The 23,438-nt window shown below is 42.6% G+C and overlaps 1 protein-coding gene across 1 annotated transcript in view; it reads right to left on the bottom strand.

The window, feature by feature from the left end:
• Positions 1-11,074: 11,074 nt before the first annotated feature.
• ODAD1 (outer dynein arm docking complex subunit 1) overlaps positions 11,075-23,438 on the bottom strand; it is a 361,856-nt gene continuing 349,492 nt past the window's right edge. Inside the window, exon 15 of the mRNA XM_069637358.1 lies at positions 11,075-11,721. Coding sequence (XP_069493459.1) covers positions 11,614-11,721 — 108 coding nt within the window. The 3' untranslated portion in view covers positions 11,075-11,613. The remainder of the gene's footprint in view (positions 11,722-23,438) is intronic.

Genomic DNA, 23,438 nt, shown 5'->3' with positions numbered 1-23,438 from the left:
GGGCGTTATGTGCTGTCAGCCCTAATTTGTTTATGTAATGAAGCACCTGTACCGCAGCTACATGTCTTGGCTTGGAGAAGACCGCGCAAAGAACACAGAATAAAACATTATCCACCTGCACCGAGCAGGAGCGATCGATTGAGGAGTTGACCCCTATTAGCTCACAACTTATGGGTAATGAAAGCCATATGCCAGAGGAAACTAATGAGGAGGCCCATGAGCTGGAAATATTCCATCAAAGTCTCAATGTGGAACAAGAGGAGGGGCATGATGGAGCCTACACTGCGAATAGTGTCAATGGCAATGAAGGGAGGTTTAATCATGAAGTTGCAACAAACACTTTTGCCAGTGATGATGCCGTAGGACACAACGTGCATCCCTTTAGGAAGGACTCAGAGCAATGAGTATGATGGCAGGCAAATACTATCTTCTGTGGAGTGGCATCGAGCAGTCGACTCAAATGATATGAATGAGGTATTCCAAAATGTGGAGCATGGCCCAAAGGTCCTCCAAAGTCATAATACTCGAGGAGTTGACGTTGAATGTGTCAATTCGAACACTGATGAAAGAAGAAAATTACTAGCCGTTCAGACAAACTGCTTTGAGATATAACACAAATGAACAATGTCATGAACAATAAGACTCGAGGTGCTTTGATAGAAAATCTGAATGTGGAGCCTCAGAGCTGAACGGCAGGAATTCCATCAATTCCATGTGCCAACACAGGGTCAGCTGGCATAGGGCACGGTGGAGCTAAAAAAAAACACAGATGAATAGACATTAGCTTTTCACCTACGTTGAACTGCTCGCAAAGAAAGAACATTCAATGCCAGAGAACTTTCAGGGAGCCTAATGTGAGCGCTGGTGATAACAAAAATAATAAATCACTGAAGAAAAACCTGGATGACGTTCAGGCCGTGAACCTAGCAGAACAAAGTTCCAGTGCGACATCATCCAGCAAGTCCTCATCTGACTCATTTATTGACCGAGAATTTCCTAAAATAAGACGCTCTACTATAAAAGGAAGGATAAGTAAAAATGAGCTTGTTGCAGATGTGATGGATTTGGCAAAACAGGGTCCTACAAGTATTACAGCCTAACATGTTGATCTTGTCCATTGCTGTTGCGCCATTCCTCAAAATGTATGATCAACTAAACAAGAACATCAAAGACTTGACTACTCTGCGCTGATGAATTCAAAACTAGTAAATATTGAATACGAGTGTAACATGAGCAAAATGAAAGTAGTGGACGAAAATAAGACCATGGATGGCTCATTAAAGACCCTAACAGTGCAAGGACGCAACCATAATGAGGACAAAAGACTACTTGCTGAAGTGGCTAGGGAAGCTCTATGCTTGTTGAAACACAATCAGAGTGTAAATGCTCGGGTTAATATGAACATTCCTATGGAACGTGAGTCCTGTAGTCAAAGTAAACCGACTCATATACAGCATGAAAGAACACAGAGTGAGACAAGTGACAGAGGTGAGATGTGCCGAGGGCCACTCTCCGGTTATAGGAGTCATCAGCTCAGACAAAACACAAGAAATACCCGCAATAACTAATGAAATCGAGCAATCTGTGCTTACGGTAACTGACAGAGATACAAGACCCTCCACCTCGGCAAATGCTGAGGGTATCATTGGAAACCCTGAAAGTTTGGAGAATGATGAGGCTAAATTGCAAGAGGACAATGATGGAAATTATAACATTTTCTCAACCAAGGTAAATGGAAGGAAGATAACTAAGTAAACCTCTACAAATCAAAAGGGCAAAAAATCAAACCAAAAGAAAAATCATGTTACTAATAACTCACAAAAATTCCTAAGAAACATTAAAACAATCAATGTCACACTAAATTCCGAGCACCTGGCTTGTACATCTGTAAGCTTTAAAAAACCTGCGCCTCCAGTAGAAACAAATGGATAAGAGTGTGAAGATGAGGACGGCCATAAGGACATTGACAAGGCGGTTGAGTTGATAAATTTATCAATTTATGAGGATGAAGAAACCTTGAAAAGCGTCCCCGAAAACAGTACAAGATGCAAATGGTGTCCTTAAAAATTCTGATGAGATTGAAGTTGAGAGCTCGGCTCATGAAGAAATTTCAACAGGAAAAGCACATCAAATGTGCAGACTCATTCTACCGAAGGAGGTGCCAAAGAATAAGACACCTGGATGTCGGAAGTGATTTCCTGCACATTGGATGAGAAAAGACAGACTTGCGGAGCAACAACAAGAAGTAACAGCAAGGAATGTGAAGACGGGTGGACAGCTACAAGTATTGTCTGAGCAGACCATAAAAAGTTTGACAAACAAACAAATTGAATCTCCTATTCTGCCAGATTGGGGCCTTGATAAGAAAACAGAGAAATATCAAAGTCGAGAGAAAGATCACGCACCAAGGTATCTGTGCAATCACTCCAAAACAAACATCTCTGAAGGAATGCATAAAATGCTGTTCAAATACTCACTAATACGTGAGCGGATTGTGTCCATCAAAGATGTGCTAATTTTGAACAGAAATAATGCGCTGTGCCTGTTACATCATGTGGCATCACGATGGACCATAGAGTCCAATGACATCAAAACAGTTGAATTTATAGACGAATCGCAGTACGATAGAGTGCGCTTACATACTGACTCGAGGCTAATCTGCGATTTGCTGTTGGGGCGGTGCCAATGTTGATGCCGCTTGGCTTTGATATTTTTGAAACCCAATTTGAACATAATGTCCTTAGTGAGGAGAAAATAAATAAGGAACTCAGAGGCTTTCCTCAAAAACACAAGGCCAAAGAAAGACATATTGAGCAGCGACTGGATGATTGAGAGAGTGAGAGCGATAAAACCCCGGCAAAACGCTGCCAGTCTAACAATCCCCTACGAGAGGCACAAGTAGGAGAACGGATTAAAATCACTATCGAGTGTAACAAGAAAGCAACTGACGCAATCACAAGCAATCCTAACCCCAAAAATGACAGTTCGAATTGTCACAATGTGCTAAGCAATACGCCTTCCCGTTATCAGTGAATGCTGGGGGAAACAGACTTCGGATGAACGACTCTCAAATTCACTCATTGAGTCTGCAACTCTTCAATCGGAATGAAAGATTGTCGGTTGACTATGCACCACTCTTGGTTAACTTTATTACTATCAAATCAGCTGAAAGAGTCATGGGTATCTGCCATAAGCATCTGTCATCTTCACTACAAACAACTGCAAAAAAGATGATGCGTCGAGACATAAGAGCATTGAAAAAGTCATCTCTCACCAGATCTTGCGACATCAATCTTGAAAGTGCAATCCGAGCACGACGCCAAACATACAGGAATTGGCTAAAATTTGCAAAAATGATTATCGGACAAGACAAAGCCGAACAAATGATAAACAGGTGCTTTCAAAGAATTGACGTAAAATTTGGGCAATTTTAAACGCTGGAAATTCGCGCTATTTACCTTCTGTGTCAAACGAAATCGACGCAACCACATGGGAGACTAATTTTGTGAACACACTCAGTACTCCTTTGAGCGAAGCATCGACTGTCTGATCACACAACGTGACCCCATGGGATCTGCAAATCCCGCAAGATGATATAAAAATCACAATACGTGCTTTGAAGAATTCGGACGCTGCCGGTCCGGATATGATATCCAACATGATGCTAAAACAAAACGAAGCACAATGGTCAGCTTTCATAGAAGCCTTGTTCTGCTCACTGTTCCCCTCAAGGACCATTCCGGAATCCTGGCGTGAAGCCATCATCGTGCCTATACACAAGAAAGGCAATCGGGCAGATCCTGACAAATATCGCCCGATTGCCTTGTTAGACACGATAGGAAAGTTGTTCGCCTCCTTCTTACAACAACGTCTTAAAAAGTGGTCTATGAGCGAAGAGATTTACGACGTCCGTCAAACCGGCTTCACCAAAGGAGTTGGAGTCGAAGTCAATATACTGATCTTAAATATACTGAAATCAGAAACCCTAAAGGCAAAAAGGAAATTACACCTGCCATTCATCGATTTGCGAGGAGCGTTTGACAGCGTCAATCGCGTCAAGCTCTGGCAGAAAATGTCAAATTGGAATTGCCCTCAAAATCTGCTGCAACCAATTAAGGCGCTGCACTCTAACACTTCCGTTCAGATTCGCTTAAACAACCGAGGAGACTTATCGAGGAAAAGATCTACCGATAAAGGGGGTGAAACAAGGATGTCCCCTGGCAGCTGAACTCTTTAAATTGTTTATTTCCGACCTTCCGAAACACCTGGAATCTGTCAGATGCTTTTCGCCAAAGATAAATAACACCGAAATCTGTTGCATAACCTATGCTGACGAACTCGTTCTATTAGATCTTACGCAGATTGGTCTTAAACGCCTTCTAACAAGTCTGGACGAGTATCTTAATAAGAACGATCTCGTAATAAATACAGAAAAAACGAAGATTGTGACCATTGGGGCCGGCGGCACCAGAAAACTAAAGTCCTTTTTGTGGAAAATCAACGGCATCTCTCGGAGTTCGGTGAATTCCATTCGATACCTTGGAATAACATTTAACACTTCTATCAACGAACATCAATGGAAGTTGGATCTTACAAATCGGGTGATTCAATTTAGTATTCAAGCGTCAAAAATAAACAAGCAATATGGAAAATTCTCGCTTGAACCAGTGCTAATTTTCTACACACAAAAGGTCCTACCCGCCATTACCTTTGGATCTGAATCAGGCTGGAACATTGACGCCCAGTTTTGGCAGAAGCTCGAAGGCTTATTTTGGCGTCAGGTACTGCACCAACCCTCATACATCTCAATGGTGTCTCTCCGATAGGAATTATCATTAAATTCAATGCACAGCTGCGTCATGTGGAAATCTATAATGGTGCTACGGAAGATGAATCCACTGACTCCATCATATCAATTATTTGTACATTTCCAGGCTGTGGGCGACCAAGCCTCCTTGAAGTTTGGCTGCAGCTACTGGAAGCAACTTTAAACAACGCTGATCTAAACCTAGCTGATTTGCTTAGCCAACCTCAGTGTGTAAAAAAGAAATTTGACCGATGGTGTTGGATCCAGAACTATGACCTGCTGAAAACGAAGCCCACGTTCTTGAGATCAGGAATTGGAGAACATAAACTCCATGTTCAGTGTCGCTATCGTGTAACTTGTCCCTCATGGCATCATTGTGATCAATTCTTGAGGCTGCGTTTGAATGCATTGAATACCAGGGAAATGCAACTGCTACGACATATTAATGAAGAAAACGGCAATCTTTGCCGATTTTGCAACTTCCAAATTGAAACCATCGAACACCTAATTACTGGATGCCCTGCGATAACTTCACGACGGCTGCGCCATTTAGGAGACTTTACCCCTGTTGAATCAGACATCCAAAACTGGTGGTCCTGTGCGGTTGCCGGGCACAACATCAAGTTGACCTGCGCAATCGTGAAGTTCTTAGACTCACTAAACTTAACTGAGAAATAATCTCGCAAGGAATCTCTAAACTAATGTCAACTCAACGATACATCATTCCATTTGTAGGACAGACGACACTACTCAAACTGTCAATGTTTCATGGATAAGATGAGGTACATGATGTCTTGCTGTAACTAAAGTTCGGCGACCTGTTAGTTTACTATCAGGCTCGCTGGGCTGAAGTTTCAATTAAAGAAAAAAAATCATTTTTTAAAAAATGACAGTTTTAAAGTAGACAATTGGAACTGGCTAGCAAAAGTACTTGGCGGATGTAATTACAGCTAATGCCAAGAACTAGGGGGAAAAAAAAGAGAAATTCGATATCGGCACATGGAACACCAGAGGCTTTACGCACCTGGTCAACACAAAAAAAGGGTCAGACAGTCTGACGCCCTCTGTCTACAAGAAACTTGGCTTGATGTGTATCCGATTGCTGTTGAATTTCAAATTGCAATGAATCCAGCAATTAAAAAAGCAAAAGGTCACCCAGTAGCTGGATTCCTAATGTTAGTAAGAAAAAGCTCGGGATTTCAAATTTGCAATGCTAAGAACATTTCCCCGTATATTCAAATTACAGTGATTGAACTCAGAAAGAAATCTAAAGAGGAAAATTGTCGAACTCACAACATTAATCTGTATTGGCAGCACAAAGCCACAGGCACGTTAAGATTCATTGATAAAGGTGATGGAACTCATTGATGAGATCAAGGCAGATGATCCATGGTCAAATATTATTCTGTGTGGCGACTTAAATGTAAACTATATAAACACCAGGTATGATGGCAAACAGCCTCCAAAAAAATCAACAGCCATTGGCTAAACAATGGTGTGAAGAGATGGAGGTGAGAGATATGATGATGCTCAATGGAAACATAATGGGAGACATACCGCCCATGCATCCTGGAAGTGGAATACACAGGATTCTGTTCTTGATTACATAGTCGTATCTGGAAACATAGCGAAACATGCAGAATCTATGTTAGTTGTCTGTATGACTCAGAGTGATCATAATTTGGTAATACTGTCAATTGTGGCTGATAAAAGACCGAAAACCCAGGCATGGAAACAGACTTCGATTAGAAGATAACTATGTGAAATCTATCATGGAAGCCTACCGCAGAGGTCTGGTTGCGACTACGTGCAATGGTGTAGAATATGCACATCTCATCTCTTAAAACAAGTTGCAGAATGCACTCAGGGGCTTCGAAAAAGTGCTTTTAAACCTAAGCATATTTATGATATCCAAATTGCGAAGAAAAAACAAGAGGTTCGGAGAGAACTCAGACAAAGTTCAAAGATGAACAAAAGCTCTCAGCTACTTGAGAAAAGAAGAATCAGAAAAAAGTACAAAAACTGGCTGATTGCACATAGAGGCGCAATTGAGCAGAGTGATGCAGAAACCATAATGAAAAGTTTGGCAAATAAAAACCATATCGAATTTTGGAAAATCATTAATGAAGAGACCAGCCCGCAACAGGCTTTACAAGGTAATGATGACTGAAACGCAATGGGTTCTGCACTTTGGTCAGCTCTACAAAAAGAAAGGAGAGACAAAGGAGCCCCCATTACCAACATTAGACCAGTGGGACATAATCTTTGAGAAAGATGATATCTTGAGCAACATTAAACGAATCAGCTCGTCGAGAGCCCTGGGCCCCGACGAATTACGTTTTGAAAATAAATCTGAAGGAATGGGCTGAATTTTGCACTCTTGTTCACAAAGATAACCTCAGAGTGTTCCACTCTGGCATCCTGGAAGCAAGCGATTGTGGTGCCGATCTTTAAAGAAGGTAAGAGAGCAGACCCAAAGGATTATAGCCCAATCGCTCTCCTGCCTGGATGTTGTAGGTAAGATCTAGGCCATACATCTACAACAGCTTCTGTCTGCTTGGATCACTACCAGCCGCCACTTTGATCCTCGACAATCAGGATTCATCAAAGGAGTAGGATGTGGATTAAACTTGCTGCTCAAATGGAAGCCATAAAGAAAGGTAAGAAAATCTATCTCGCTATCAGACTTATCATATGCATTTGACAGTGTGAACCGTGAAATCCTTTGGTCAAAGCTAGACAAATTGAAGTGTCCGATCAGCCTTCTAATGGCAATAAAAGATCTACATACGAACACAGAGGTCCAAATCAGACTGGACCGTGCTGGCAACTTGTCGTCCACAATAAAAACATTTTTGCGGGGTGAAACAAGGCTGTCCATTAGCGTCAATCCTCTTCAATCTGTTCTGGTCCGACATTGGGTGCACTTTTAAAAGTGTTTCGACATTTCTACTAAAATTCATGGAACACATTTGAGTTGGATACTCTATGCAGACGATTTAGTCCTGCTCGATGTGACACCAATTGGGCTCCAACGAAAATTGTAAGCTTTGGAACAGTATGCAGCTGCGAATGGCTTGTGTATTAACCCGAATAAATCAGAAATCCTAGCGTTGCAGGACTTGAGGAAGAATCAAGCTCGGACTGGTAAAAAAATTCCAATGGCATCTGGAGAAACAAGCCATCAGGTTACCTTGGAATGTGGATTAGTTCAAGTCTGAATGATGCCCCTTGGGTAGAGAAAACAAAGGCCAAATGTCAGCAGCTCGCTGTGCAAGCAGCAGTCTTAAATAAGAAATGTTGCAAATGTTCTCTGAAACCGGTACTGAACTTTTATAAACAAAAGGCAGTCCCAGCAATGATCCATGGGGTAGAATGTGCCCTAGGTTGTCCGGCCACTGTTTGGGCCACGTTGGACATTTTGTTTTTGGATAAAGGTTCTGTGGTTATCTAAGGGAACACCAACCTCATGCATCTGTTATGAGCTGGGATTACTATCAATAAATGCCAGAATTACATGGAATATGCTCAATGTATCGCAAGATGATCTTGAAGAACGGACTCCCACAATTCAACATCTTACAGGATCCAAGTAGTGGTAACAAATATAACAATATAACATCCTCACCCTGTGGGCTGAACGCTGCGAGAGAACTTTGGGAAATCTCAGCACTGACAACGACATCTTACAGTCAAATCCTGACTCAGTCAAGAAGAAACTGTGGACACAGGACTGGATCGATACGCAAGATCAGAGAGCTAAACATAAAATAATGCAAAATGTTCCGCATGAAGCTAAAGCCTTCAATGAGATTCCTAAATACTGAGACATTTCCTGACAGATTTCGACGAACTCTCCTCATGAAATTTCGATTGAATCAATTCAAAACTAAGGAGGTACAAAGTCGATGGACTAACAACACAGGAATGGATCTAGAGTGCAGGCTTTGTAACAAGTATGGCAAAACTCTAAAGCATCTGACACTGTTCTGTCCAGCACTAACTTCAGAAAGAACTAAACATCTGGGCACGCTGATGGCAACATGAAGCACTTTGAGTGCGGAAGATTGGTGGCAAGTGTGCTTTGATGATACAAATAATAAGTTAACATTTGCACTTGACATTTTTGTTTTTAAAGAAATTGCAAAGCACTTCACAGCAGACTCCACCTGTAGTACTAAAACAAAAGACAAAGGATAAAGGACTCTAAAAACTTTGATTGGAAACTTGAAAAAATTAACTTAGTAATGGAAAATGTAAATTGTAATTCATGTGTTTTCAATGTATGTTTGTAACCAAAACATTTTAAAGGTTTGTAATAAACCAAATAAAAAAAATTAAAAACAAATATTTTGAACCCGACAAGTCCATTTTCAATGAATAATTTTTTACTTCGATGGCACAGAAGGTTTCAATGGCATTGATGGTGTTGAAGGCGCCATTGGTGTCAATGGCGCAGTTGGCATTGATGGCGCAGTTGATGTTGATGGCGCAGCTGGCATCAAGGGTGCAGCTGGCATCGATGGAGTCGACGACCTCAACCTATTCTTCGACTTGTGGCTCAAAGGACCCTTTGATGATTCCTCATTGTGTCTAGGCCTCAAGGGCTCTCAATGTGAATCTGGCCTTTGTCCGGGGCTCGATGGCAGGCAGGATTTGGCTCGAGCCCTTTCCTTACCCGCTTTAGAAGGCGTGGTGTAAGCATGGCTTGTCGAGGGTGTTTGCTTTTCAAAAATTTACATTTCTAACCTAACCTGAATGCTGCCCATTTGGCAGGAATGGAGGCCTTCGTGGGACAAGATATAGATCTCTTGAGAGAGAAGTCAGGCGAAGAAGTCGAAGTAGGTGACTTATGGTGCCTTTTTTTCGACTTCCTCGAGGAGTGGTGGGAGCCACTCTTCCACCTGGACCTTTTCACCTTCTTCCTTCGGGGAAAGTCACCTCTCGCATCGTCCGAAGGAGGTTTCTTTGATGGGGTAGTTGATGGGGATTTCTTGGGGTTTCTACCTACCACCAATTTCCCCTTTCGCTCCCTCAGAGCCTTTACGATCATCGAATGGCATCTCGAGCAGTTTGAGGTCTTGTGTTCCACACCGACACACCACATGCATACTCTTTGCGGATCGGTATCGACATCTTGGAACCGCAGTCCTGACACTTTTTAAACCCGGTCTTCGGGGTAGTTGGTGTCGAAGGTGAAGAAGACATTTTAGATTTTCGTGAACAAAACTATTGAAGCGCGCCGTAGCTCTCCAAGCGTAAGGTTACTCGGCTTTAGTTCTGTTTTTCCAACGGGCGCTGCACGTGCTCTATATACCTTCAATGACGACATCCTCAAGTCAGAGGCCCTCAAAGGACATCGATTCAACTGCATCCATGCACAGCGCCCTCTGCCAAAAACATTTTTCCTGTGCAGCTCAAGCTGGATATCAAATATCAAAGATGAGGAATACATGCGAGGACACATTCCATTCGAAAGAACATTCTATTTTCTTTGTTGATTCACTGGTGTGTGGGTACTTTCTATTGTCAAGTTGGAGTCACAAAGAACTGTGTTGGAACTTTGATACCAACCAGGATTTTGATATGTCTTTTTGAACTGTGGAGCAGAATCCTGCTTGAATCTGGGGAAGGGGGAATTCACCCAGATTATGAGGGGAGATTATTGCTGTATTATGAATGCAGTTGATATATTTTTGTTTCCTTTGAACTGGCATGCATTAAGTTATTGTATGTGTAAGTCTGAAGGACAGATATCCTTTGTTAGAGTGTTTTCTTTAGTTTATTTTAGGCAGGCACATCCTTGTCAGGCTAGGGATAGTGAGGCATTTCTCCAACCTTTTTATTTAATAAAACGGCATCTGTTGACAAATCTTTAAAAAGTTGTCTGCCTCACATTTCTGACCCCTCACAATCACTATATATTTATTAGATAGCTGACTGCTTCATGGACTTTAGTCTCCATAGACAGCAGGAATGGAGCTTCTCACCTTTAATTATGATAACAGAGCACATCTTCCTAAACACCATCCAGATTAATCTTTTGCCCGACATCTCTAGCATGTAAAAATAATCACTCTGCTATTCTAGTATAATTTCAAATTAAGAAACTGGTGTGAGAACATGATTACATCTGTGGTCAAGTAGCAGTAATTTATCACTTCTCAAAATGAATAGTTATTACCTTGCTGGCATCACATGTCTTTGCATGTGTGTGATATCACTTATTAAAGACAAATGAAGGAAGCAAGAGTTAAAACACACACATCAAAGGAATAGTTGTCCATTTTAATGCAAATTTGAATAATGATTTCAGAGCCAACAGCAGCTTAAGTGAAGGAAACTATCAACATCATTTTATGTGGTTCAGCAGTCAAGACACAACAGCTGCGGAGAGCAAGCCTGGAAGTGGCGAAGAACAGGGGACATGCTACAGAGGTGAAAGCAAACAAAGGCAGGATAAGCTGAGGGAGCAGGATTGAGAGCACAAGAAAAAGGAAATAAATATCATCAGGTGACTGAAAAATAAAGGGAAAGACTAATCAGGAAATGAAAGATCAATTAACGAGAATGTGAAAACTGAAAACTGGAAAAAACAGAGTAAATGCAATTTCGAGGAAAATTAATTTCTCTTCTCTATTGTGCCCCTTGATGAACCCCGGTGACTACACTAAGGACCAACACATCCCCTCCTACAGGATTCTGAATGTTGCTCCTCCTCCACTGCCACACTATGCCCTATCTTCTGGAAAGGGTCAAGAAAAAGGGGACTGCCTGCCTGGTCAGGCACCAGTCAGTCATCACCATCAGGCTTCAGCCTGACGTCTCCTGGATGTAGACACCAAACCAGTTTTGGATAGCGCTGTCTCATTCAGGTTTCCTTTCTTCGAAGCTCTTTCCTCCTTCTTCAGTACCTTGATGGGGCAGAGAGGAAAGGGGGTGTTAAAAGAGGATTCTTATTATTTTAATGGAGACCAAAGCATGACTGGGTGGAAGCCTTCCTACACAAATTGTGGTTATATTTGATCAAGCGCCATTAAGATTATTTTTTTTCTTTTGAGGTCCCGTTAAACCTTTTCATTTTACTGATATAATACTGGATTCAAAGAACAATCAATGATATGACATGTACACAAGTGTTTCGAGGAGCTATCTCATAAGAAAACAAAGAGATCGCTTAAAATAAAATAAAGCACAGTATCTAGCTGAATTATTTCTGAAAGCCCAATACCTCACCTACACGGGGTGCCAAGCTGTAACCATTAGGATTACATTTCTTTTTTTCAATACTCATGTGGGAAACTAAAATGGAGGCCATCTTAGGTCGAAAAACCTTATTGGAAAAACCACAACTTATGCCTTCCTATAATCTGCATTTCTACCAGCTGAAAATGTCACGGGAAATCCGAGAGAATCCTGCAGAGCTCTCATATAAAAATTGGCAGAAGAATAGTTCACCAACTGAAAAACTATTATAAATAAAATCAGTAATGCTCAGTACTAGATACTGAAAAAAATGGATGAAGGCATTTAGCAAAAGTTAAAATGTAATGTCGGTTTATATTTAATAGCAAAAACAATCAGAAAATGAATCAACAAAAACTATTAGGAAAAGTAATGCTGCAGAAAAAATGGATATCAGAAACATAATCTAACAGCAAATATGTGACAAAAAATGTAAAAACCCAAATGAGAAAAAAACAAATTGCTTAAGAAGCATAGCCAATATCATGCAAATTAATCTACTGTAGAGCCATTGGTACCCACAGTCAATCATGTATTTCAGCTTTAGTTGCCATTGATGGGCCACTCTCCGACCTCACAGTTGATTAGGAACCCAGCTGAGCACTCATTTCATGCTACTCTTTGCTTCTAGAATAAGATCTGGTCCATACTAGGGCACTATTATTTGTACGTCCTTCCAACTACACTAAAGGGTGAAAACCTCTCGGGAGACTGCCCTTCTCATGTCGAACTCCAGGCTTCTGTCCGTCAGGGCCCCATCAAGAAGGGTTTTTAGCAAAGCCTCTTACTACATAGTAAATCACACCCATTAATATTTTGTGCGCATGTGTTTCTTTTAGATTCAGGATATCCTGAAAACCTGGTCAGTATTCAGCCCTTGAGGACTGCTCCCCTCTCTTGCTGCTGCATATGGTTCCCCCAGTGGCTTGCATCCTGTTGCTCTCTGAATGTTTCTTATTATACAATCCCCATTAGCCCTCTCAATTGACAGTGCTTGCTGGGACTGTCGTGAGTTGTAGCCCAAAACAGCTGGCAAGCAAATATTTGAGGTTCAAGGGGACCTCCAGAAACCCACGACCACGGACCACACTCACTACTTCTACCTAACCCCTAATGTGACTGCCATGGACCCACTTCTGCCCCATGCCATTCGCAATGCCACCTACAGTTCTGCCCCATGCAACCCGAAATGCCTCCAATCCTGCCTTTTGCCACACACACTGCCCCAGGGTTGCCCCAAGCCACTCTCATTGCCCCGTTTTAGCTTATGCCATTCTCACAGACTACAATCCTGTCCCATGTCACCCTCATTACAGCATTTCAGCACATTGCACTCTTACTGCCTCCAACCCTGCAGGATATCACCCACACTGCCTCAGTTCTGCCTATGCCACTCTCACTGCCTTCTGTTCCGCCTCATATCACCCTCATTAAAGGAATAGTACGCTCAAAAATATTATTGTCCCGAGTTTTCGGGCATGTGATTTTAAGCAAACTGCGATCGATCGTAAAAACATTTCCTATGCACCATACCTTAGTTTTCCTCACTTTTACACATGTGAAATCAAGATGTGGGGCACGGCCATCTGGTGCTAATCTTATCCGTTGCTGCATCGCCCTAAATTGAACTACCCTGGCAGCACTAAATCATATCCCCCGCCCCTGAAGCTGACATCACAAGACACGTATGGCCCATTTCACAATGCAAATGCACGTCTCGGGTCAATGTTCTCTGTGAGCCAGCTAATGACGTGTCTCCATGGAAATGGCAGGACACCTCTTTCCTCAATAAGTATAAACAGACCGCTTCTCAGCAAACAGAGTTGCTTTTTCAATCGTTTCACTGTCTTTTTTTGTATATCCTGTGACTCGTTTCTGCTCTGTTCAGCTATCTTCGCTGCTCGTAGCCTGTGTGAATTAGTGGTGTACCGAACAACAGCTTCGAGTAAGTATTCGGCCGAATTCCGGCTGAAAAAAAGGTTTTCGGCTCAGGCCGAATACTTTATTGCTATTCGGCTGTTGCCGAATACTTTTGTCATTCTCATTTGAATACAATGCAACAAGATCTCAGAAAGGCAAATATAGACTTCAGTTTGCAAAACTGAATAGAATTAAACCAGACAATTAGCCACAAGACCAGACAAATTGCTATCACACAGCTGTAAAATATCTTATATTGTAATATGTTCTTTAGGGCATGTTTTGTTACAGATTCCTAGACATAAAAGGTGCTCACCTTTTGTATTTAGCAAGCAACAATACAGGAAAATCTTTTCTTTTGGCAAGTATTTATATGCAATGTGCACTTTCGTCATTTGGAAAAGACAATGCGCATATTTCACATTAGGATACATTCAGTTCCTGTCATGTCACTTCCCATTGCGCATGTCATAGTCCCCCCTTTTCTTTTTTTAAGGACTTGAGTCCTGATATTTTATCAGGATGTGATAAGGTGTATATGTTTGTGTATTGGTGAGAAGGAGTGGCGAGGATAAGTGAAAAGTGAGCAGCATTTGTTCCTATGGGCCATGCTCATGGAGAAACATTCAGAATTCACATTAGGAGGTGGAGACTAGCAGGGCTCGGGTAGAGTAATATGCCTCACCTAACAGGCCTTTCAGAGGGATTTATGTTGGGTAATCAAAGTGGCAGTGTGTGACAGTGGGTTGCAAATTGCAATATCCATTTTGTTCAACCTAGTCCTTTTGCATTTGTGAAGGCTCCTACTTTGACTGGCACTGGTTTTGAATATGCAACAAAATTGTGTACATTTGGTCCCTTCATTTTGGTTACATCTGCTTTTTTCTGGCTATTATACTTTAAATAAAGATGCTGCATTGATTACAATGAAGAGAAATAAACTAATAGAATGCATTTAAAATGGTGCTTTTTTAAAGTTTGGTGTTTTTTCAAGTTTGGAACATGATTTATTAAATAAAGCAACTATTCGGCTTCATATTCGGCTCCAGACGAATAGTTGATAAACTATTTGGTATTCGGCCGAATACTAAATATGCCATTCGGTACAGCCCTCGTGTGAACAGATACTAGTACTAGTATTACTATCGATTTACATTGTGGTGTTTTATGGCAAAAATACAGCCCTACCAGTACGAGTCAGAGTATTCCAATGTGGAATTCATTGAAAGAGAAAAATGCAGAAAAGATGGGGCATCGGACAACAGTTGGGAGGACGAATCACCGGATCATGAGCCTGAGCCTAGTTGCATTGAAGATGTTTCCCCCTGTTGTACCTGCAATCGGTGCAAGGTTATGCCAAGCGAGGAGGAGAACAGCTGCTGCAGAGAAAACTCTGGATGCTTGACCTACATATCAGAAGAAGACGACACAGCACTGCTATGCGTTACCGAGCTGCATGACTTCAGGGCAGCCTGCCTCACAAGGTCCGTGTTGAGGATTATGATGGTGCTTATACGAACTTCGCGCAACAGTTCGCCCTCGCAATCCAAGTAACGAGTAAGTGTATTCTAGATGTGATGTCGCTTAGGCCACTAAATTTCATGTTTGTCTCCTATATTGTCGTAACTTTGATCTTTCACTGCCAAATTAATGTAGTCTGTCAATTCAATACATCTCTTGCGATTTGGGGAAATCATAATGGTGTAGCTAAAGTACAGGCCCAAGAGGTTGCATTTCGGCATAGACGGTATGCAATTTCGAACATTACTAGCGGTATTAGCGCATAACGAGAATCTAGGCAGAGAACAATCGAGAACTGCAGGAAACTTTGGAATGCTTTGTTACACAATGGCCTTTGCAAAACGAAGCAAAAAATGGGTTGCCAAGCCGATATACCAGGAAATGGAATTCGATTTTGTGAAAGATCTCACTTTGACTGTGTTGGCCATGCATACTCATGGAATCGATCCTGATTTTGTTTCTAGGACCCATACATTGCCACAAAATATTGCAAACGAGCCATGTCCACCAAAAGCAGACCACGTTGAACAGTTGACTTCCCGGTATAAATGATTAGCATCAGTGTGTATGTTCCACAATGTTTGTACATTGTACATGACCAATGGAAATCTATTTAACTTGAATTTCAAAGCTATTAAAAGTATTAAGAAGTATTAAGCATCGGAATTGTCTTTTCAAATGTATCCTCTTTGTCAATTTGTTTTGCTTGCAAGAAGTGCCTGTTGGAGGATGCCATACAGTGTAACTCTGCGTTTTCCCCCATCCCGCTTTCGGCCAGCTCTTGTGGGTCCTTCACTGATCAGGGCACGGGAGGGTCAGATGGATATCTGCATGAAAGCAACTGCAGGGTCTGCAGTTGCATTAGCATGCAGGTGTCCAAATAGACAGAAAAAAATATGTGTCCCACTAGGGAATGAGACGTAAGCTAAATAACAAACTTGGCATGCAAGAACTAATGACTGTAAGCAAAACACTGCATGAAAGCGCTTTGGTTTGAGGAGCTTTTTGTGATATTACTGTGAAACCCCAGCGACCAGTATTTTAATTTAGATTTGTAGGTGTCGCATTGGTGTGTGAAAGACAGAGACTAAGAGATCCCCCACTCCATTTGTTTGTAAGGAAATGTGTATTTTCCACACACCTTCTTGCTGCGCCACAATTATGTATGACCAAAGTTCCACAATCACATGTGTTGGTGATCCAATTAGTTTTTTTATTGGCCCTTTCTGATTACACATGTGATTGTCAAACTTTGTTCATACATAATTGTGGCACAGCAAGAAGGCGTGTGGAAAATACACATTTCACTGCCTGAAAGTGGGCTGTTGGTGTGAAATAGGTGCATTCTGACCTATATTTTTTATGGGGGCATGCATTAGGGTTTGTTCCTTTTGGGTGCCTTATCAGAAGGGAAGATCTTTGATTTTCGGCATTTGGAGTTTTACTATTTCAAACACAGTGGTGTTAGGAGTTAGTGTTACCAAAATATATGACCACTCTAAATTAGGTATATGGTAGGTGAATTGGAGGTGATGGGGGGATGACCAGATGCGTTCAAAGGAAATAGGGAGCATGGGTTCATGGGACCGTGGCATGGCAGGGAGGGGGTGGAGATGGCATGAGTCGGTCAGCAGAGATGGATGGGGCACTAAGGTTGGAGCAGGCCTTGGTCTCACATTCTTGGATGAGCACGTTTTGTCAAGGCTCTATACTCGCTACTTGCAAAAATGAATAGCTGCATTTCCGTAAGAACAGTAGACGTGCCGAGCTGACAGAGGTGGTGGGGGCTGGCTGTGCGCGGTGCTGGGAGAGGGAACATTTCGCCCGAGGGGCAGAGGGCCTAGAAAAAGATGGCGTTTGGAAGGACACAAATGGAGTTCAAAGTATACACATTAGCACAGCGTTAATACACTTATATCAAACATGGGTGATGCAAATAGGTGCAGGAGGGGTGGAGATGTCTCCCACCTTAGCTTATACGTCATTTGCCCGGTACGAGAATGGTGGAGTGGGGCGAGATATACCGCCTCTCCTCCAACATTTGTTAGTGCACAGGAAGTTCAGTGGAGATGGAAGGGCACTTGGATTTATAACTCGTCAGTGTCTCACGTTATCCGCAGAGCACATTCCTCTGCGAAAACAGGGCGCACGCAGATGTGACAATGGGGAGGACTCCAACTGGAAATGTTGCCCTAAAATAACAAAATCACTATCAGTATAGATGAGTAAAAAAAGTATTTACGATAGCGCGGCATTGATGGATGTCAGCAAACAATTTGTTTATTTTTTTTTTAAACATATTTTGAATGCCACGTCGGACGGCTGTACTAATTGCTCCCATGGAGTGAAGGTCAATGCGTTTGATGTTGCTTGTGGGCAGTTCACACCGACGCTTCTTGTACAGTATGTTTTTGATTTGTGGCTTTCCTTCACCAAAAGGAAACTTAGTATACGCGCTCCTAAGAAGGTTCAATTGTTCTTCGTCCTTGGAAGAAAGGGAGGATTCGCTATATATTGAAGGGCGGGAGGTGTGTATTACCCGCAAAAATGATAAGGTTCACCATTTTAAAAGCGGACAAAGGAACGGGTCATTTCATTTCATGAAAACCATTGATCTGAGCAGGGACACTGCGTTACTCCAAGAGAATGGAAATACCAAATACAATGTAAGTTTTACAGTAGACGAGTTTATACATGAACGAGTCAAGGTTTCATTTTCTGACCAGTATTGCTGGCTTACATTGTAATGGGTTGTTGGTTGGGGCATATTGTGACGACACGCACACACAACCTGTATATATGTGTCTTTGTCCCAGGCACATGGGCAGTCCAGCACCGGAATGCATGGAGTCCACGTCTGGGTTCCCCCAGGTTCCACCAACGCCACGTTTGTTGCTAATATTCCATTATAATGCCATCTATGTGTTAGAATTCTTCCGTCAGCTTCCGCATCCACATCCCATTGCGAGCTAAACATACTCCACAGCACTAACCTCTCAAGCACATCGTAGACTCCAACTTTCCACAATGTTTTCGTTTTCTCTGCATTTCCTTTGTTTCTGGTTTGTGTTCATTATTAGGTTTCACCCGGTGCAGAATTAAAGAATGAAAGGGTAAATGGATACATTTGAATAAAGAACGGCTACTGAGATATATTTCTGTTATGTTTTCTACACAGCTACATCCTTCCTTTCATGCAAATGTCATTGTGTCCAGATACCCAGTGAAGGGTTCTTCAACAGGCAGTGGCAGATACACCTAAATGGCTGGCTTACAATTACACTGATGTGGGACGATCGCCGCAGACCAATATGCCCTTTGGCGGTACCAGCGACAAGGAGCAACCTGACATCGTTTAAGGTGGTCTAGCAAGAAGCTTATGCCGAAGCCTTGCGATTCAAGATGCGTCCAATGCGCTTCTTCTACCAAAAGGAACACAGTGTGCCTCATGATAAAGATTTGATGTTCGAAATCAACGAAATTAAAATTTTGGTTGAATGTGGAAATTGCTGGATGTTCTGGGAGTGTTTATTGTGAAATAAAAGCACATTTTAAATTGCAGAGTATTGGTGTTTCCTTTAAAAATAGTGTTTTCTATTCCGATTTGGGACGCACTGTGCTGTGAGAGGATGTGTGTGTGTTGATATTCCTGGTTCTGCGTCAACTAAAGTGAAGACGTAGGTGATGACTGGGATTGTTTGGCTATGCGGCCCACCAATGTCATGAAAATAGGTGGAGAATATTGCTAGGAATAGTGATGTCGGCATCAGGGGCGGGGGATATGATTTAGTGCCGCAAGGGCAGTTCAACTTAGGGCGATGCAGCAACGGATAACATTAGCACAAGATGGCCACTCCGCGTGGCTTGATTTCGCATGCGTAAAAGTGAGAAAACTAAGGTATGGTGCATAGGAAATATTTTTATGATCGATCGCAGTTTGCTTAAAATCACATGCCCGAACGCTCGGGACAATAATATTTTTGAGCATACTATTCCTTTAATGATGGTGATATGAGGCGGAACAGAAGGCACTGAGAGTGGCATAGGCAGAACTGAGGTAGTGTGGGTGATATCCTGCAAGGCTGGAGGCAGCGAGCGTGCAATGTGCTGATCTGCTGTAATGAGGGTGACATGGGACAGGACTGTAGTCTGTGAGAATGGCATAAGCCAAAACAGGGGCAATGAGAGTGGCTTGGGGCAACCCTGGGGCAGTGTGTTTGGCAAGAGGCAGGATTGGAGGCAGTTAGGGTTGCATGGAGCAGAACTGTAGGGGGCAGTGAGAATGGCATGGGGCAGAAGTGGGTCCATGGCAGTCACATTGGGGGTTAGGTGGAAGTAGTGAGTGTGGTCCATGGTCATGGGTTTATGGAGGGCCCCTTGAACCGCAAATATTTGCTTGCCAGCTGTTTTGGGCTACAACTCATGACAGTCCCAGCGAGCATTGTCAATTTAGAGGGCTGATGGGGATTGTAGTAAGAAAAATCCAGAGAGCAACAGGATGCTGGCTACAGGCTGCTGGATTTCGCATGTGTAAAAGTGAGGAAACCTAAGGTAAGATGCATAGGAAATGTTTTTAGGATTGATCGCAGTGTGCTTAAAACCACATGCCCGAACGCTTGGGACAATGATATTTTTGAGCGCACTATTCCTTTAACTCCGGTCTGCCACATGACGCTGCCTCCAGTTCTTTCCATGCAATTCTCACTGTCTTCAGTTGATTTACTTATTTATTAGCACCATGTATAACCAACACACCACAATATGCCCCGTAGCGTCTCCAGGCACTGGTCACTGAATTGCTCAGTGAAATATAAGGGTCTTCAGGTGGAGAAAAAAAAAAAGAGGACATTCGGCAGACTACTGAATCTCCAGGGTTAGGTCTGAATATGTTGATGGCCCATTTCTCAAAGAACATACCTGCCAGAACAGAGCTTAATGAAGGTGGGCACAATTAGTGTGGTTGGATTTTGTAAGGGCACACCACATTTCAGCCCCATGCACTCTTATTATCGCAGCCCTGCCTTTATCATTCTTACTTCCTCCATTTCTGCACAATGTCACCATCATTGACACAGTTGTACACCATGCCGGCTCATTGCCTCCTTTTCTACCCCATGCTACTCTCAATGTTTCAAGTCCGGCCCCATGTCCCTCTCATTGTCACAGTTCTACTCCATGTCCCTCTAAGTGTCCCAGTCATGCCCCACTGCCAATGCCTCCAGTTCAAGTCAATGACAACCTTAGTGATGCATTCCTGCCCTTTTCCACACTTACTGCTTTCAGACTTGCCACATGACAGCCTCATTACCCCCAGTTCGGCTCCATTTTGCTCTTAATGTTTCCACTTGAGCTCCACATCATTCCTAAAGCCCCAGTTCTGCCCTGAATGTCACTCTCTTTGCCCCAGGTCACCAGTTCTTTCACCGGACATGCTACCCTCCATTCTGATCATAATTCTCTCTTTAACACAAAGATACATGTTACTTTTGTAAGGTACCATTTATCTTCTGCACTGTAGCCTCATCCCTTGACTCCTTCGGTACTCTCCTGGTGGTACACAGTGTGCAAACAGGAAGTAGAAATAGGTGTTCCAGCCATCTCTCCCAGAGTCTCTGCTCCACCCAGTGCTGCAGATACGATTTTGAAGTGGGAGTATTTTACTCCCCATTTTTAAACTTTGAGTGTAAGTGCGATTTCAAGAGAGTAAAAATGACTTTTCTCCTTTGCAAGAGAGTAAAATGTATGTGACATCCAGCCGACATGTGCAAAAATTCGATCGCAATCATTGCTATGCGCCAGCTTTCTGCATTGTGACAGAATACACCGTTCATTATTTCTCTAAGGTCTGGCCATTTGCTCTCTTCAACGTTGAACACAAAAACCTAGCTAATTACATAGTAAAGCAAACATGAATTGTATTGTGCGTTTTGAGATTCAATAGCAGAATTGTCTTTTGATGTTTAACGAAAGTCCTAATTTCCTGGAGCTATTATTACCTAATGGTAGGCCAATGTTATGATACAACAGTGCAGAGAGGCAAGGAAACCATGCTAAATGCTATATCTAATCTCTTGGTCAAATGGTTATTTATATAGCGCCTTTAGCTTTTTTTTCGACCTCGAAAGGATGAAAGCCTGAGTTGGCCTTGTTGAACCAGCAAACTACAGATCGCAGCAACAAGCGCTCAATGGGTGGAGCCATCTTAGTTGCTAACATCCTTCAGAGGTCAGTAAACTGAGTATCGACTGAGGTATAATAATCACAGTGCCTACATGTTGAAGGAATCATGTATGAAGCGCTACATAACGTTAAATACCTATCTGGATTATCACAGGGACAGGTTTCGATGAGTTTCTATTTCAAATACAAATGTAATTTTCATTTGTTTGTTTTTGAACAGCACTTGCACATCTGGAGAGTCAGGTTATGGATGTTGTAATTGTATTCTTAAAGATTTGAGAGGCTAGAACACCTGTGATTGTTATTCCACGAATGTCATGACTCGCTGGGCTCGCCCCATCTGGGGGATTTGGTCGACACGACACAGCTTCGCAGCGTCAATTTTTTCTCAACAAAATGGCGGCCGGCGTTATTCCAGCAGTGTCTGCGGTCCAGCTTCCGGGACCTTGCCTTCGTCAACACAGAAAGTACCTTCTTCCAATCCTTCCCTTCCTGTTCCTTCCAGCCTCCCATTTCTGTTCCTTGCCCTACCCTGCTGCTTGCCGCCATCTCTCCGTTTCCCTGTTGCATCGCTACAGCTCTCAGGCGGCTGCTGCACGCTCCGGGAAACTCCCTCTTGGTTTCTGGCTTACCCACTCCTGGACCCTTCCTGGATCCCTCTGGGCAATACCGGGCTCAGTTTGGACCACAACTCGGGTACTCTTAAACCTGGGCAGTAGCCCCGGTGCTAGTCAGCTTGGCCTTGGCCAGCAGGGTGGCGGTCAGGGGATGCTTGACCGTATCTCCACGAGACCTGCACTAAGAAGAAAGAGAAACCAACCCTGACAAGAAAGAAGACACACAAGCCACATCAGGTGAGCCCTGAGTTAGCACCTGACAACCAATCACTCACCCTTGAGCAAAGACTCTGCTGCCACGGACCATTTATAGTAACGTACCCCATTGACTGCAAGGTTGAATTATGTCAACATGACCGTGCATACGCATCATTTTATACACTGTTTTTATCATTAGAGTGCAAATTAAATTATAAGTGTAAAAATGATCTACCTCTGCATGATTATGCACACAGCAAAGGAACTTGTTGCAAAAGATTAATTCAATTGCAACTTAGTTTTCCATCGTATTAATTATACAATCCTAAAATTCTAGGAAAATAAACATGCTTCCGTTTGCTCCATGAACCTCAACACAGCAGAAGCTAAATGGAAAGAAAGCATTCCTTCTATCACAGTGTGCAGTTTTTTTAAAGGCTTCAGAGGAATACATTGTTTAGAGGCTGTTCTCCATGGCCTGCAATTGCATCCATGTAGATAAAAATCAAAGGAAGTGTTCTGGTCCCTGTCAAGTAACCAGACCTTTGCACTGCCTTTGCTCCAAACGTGTTTGTAAATGTACACAGGAAAATAATAAAGCTGTCGTATTTACAATATTTTCATGCGTAAAATGGCCTTGTGTGCACCGTATCTGGAGGCCTGGCTCCATCCATAAATCATTAAAAGCCCTGAAGGCCATCCTGCACATGCCACAGCTCTACTTTTCAGATGCCTTTATGGCCGCCTATGGACCGGTGAGCCCCAGCATCAGCTTGTGCTTGCATAACAGTAGCCCTGCAGGTTCCCATGTGGTGATGGGTGTGTTCTTAACCCCAAGGTTGGGAGCTTCATAGGCACATAGTGGTGCTGCCTTCAAATGACTCATATGAACAGCAGCAGATCAGATTATTTCGGATGCTGGTTCACATTAGCCAATATCTGCATCAGGA

This window comes from Ambystoma mexicanum, chromosome 1q (genome assembly GCF_040938575.1).
Source record: "Ambystoma mexicanum isolate Mex_15411 chromosome 1q, UKY_AmexF1_1, whole genome shotgun sequence".
NCBI lineage: Eukaryota > Metazoa > Chordata > Amphibia > Caudata > Ambystomatidae > Ambystoma > Ambystoma mexicanum.
Note: the sequence above shows the minus strand (reverse complement) of the source record. Positions and strands in the feature narration are given on the sequence as shown.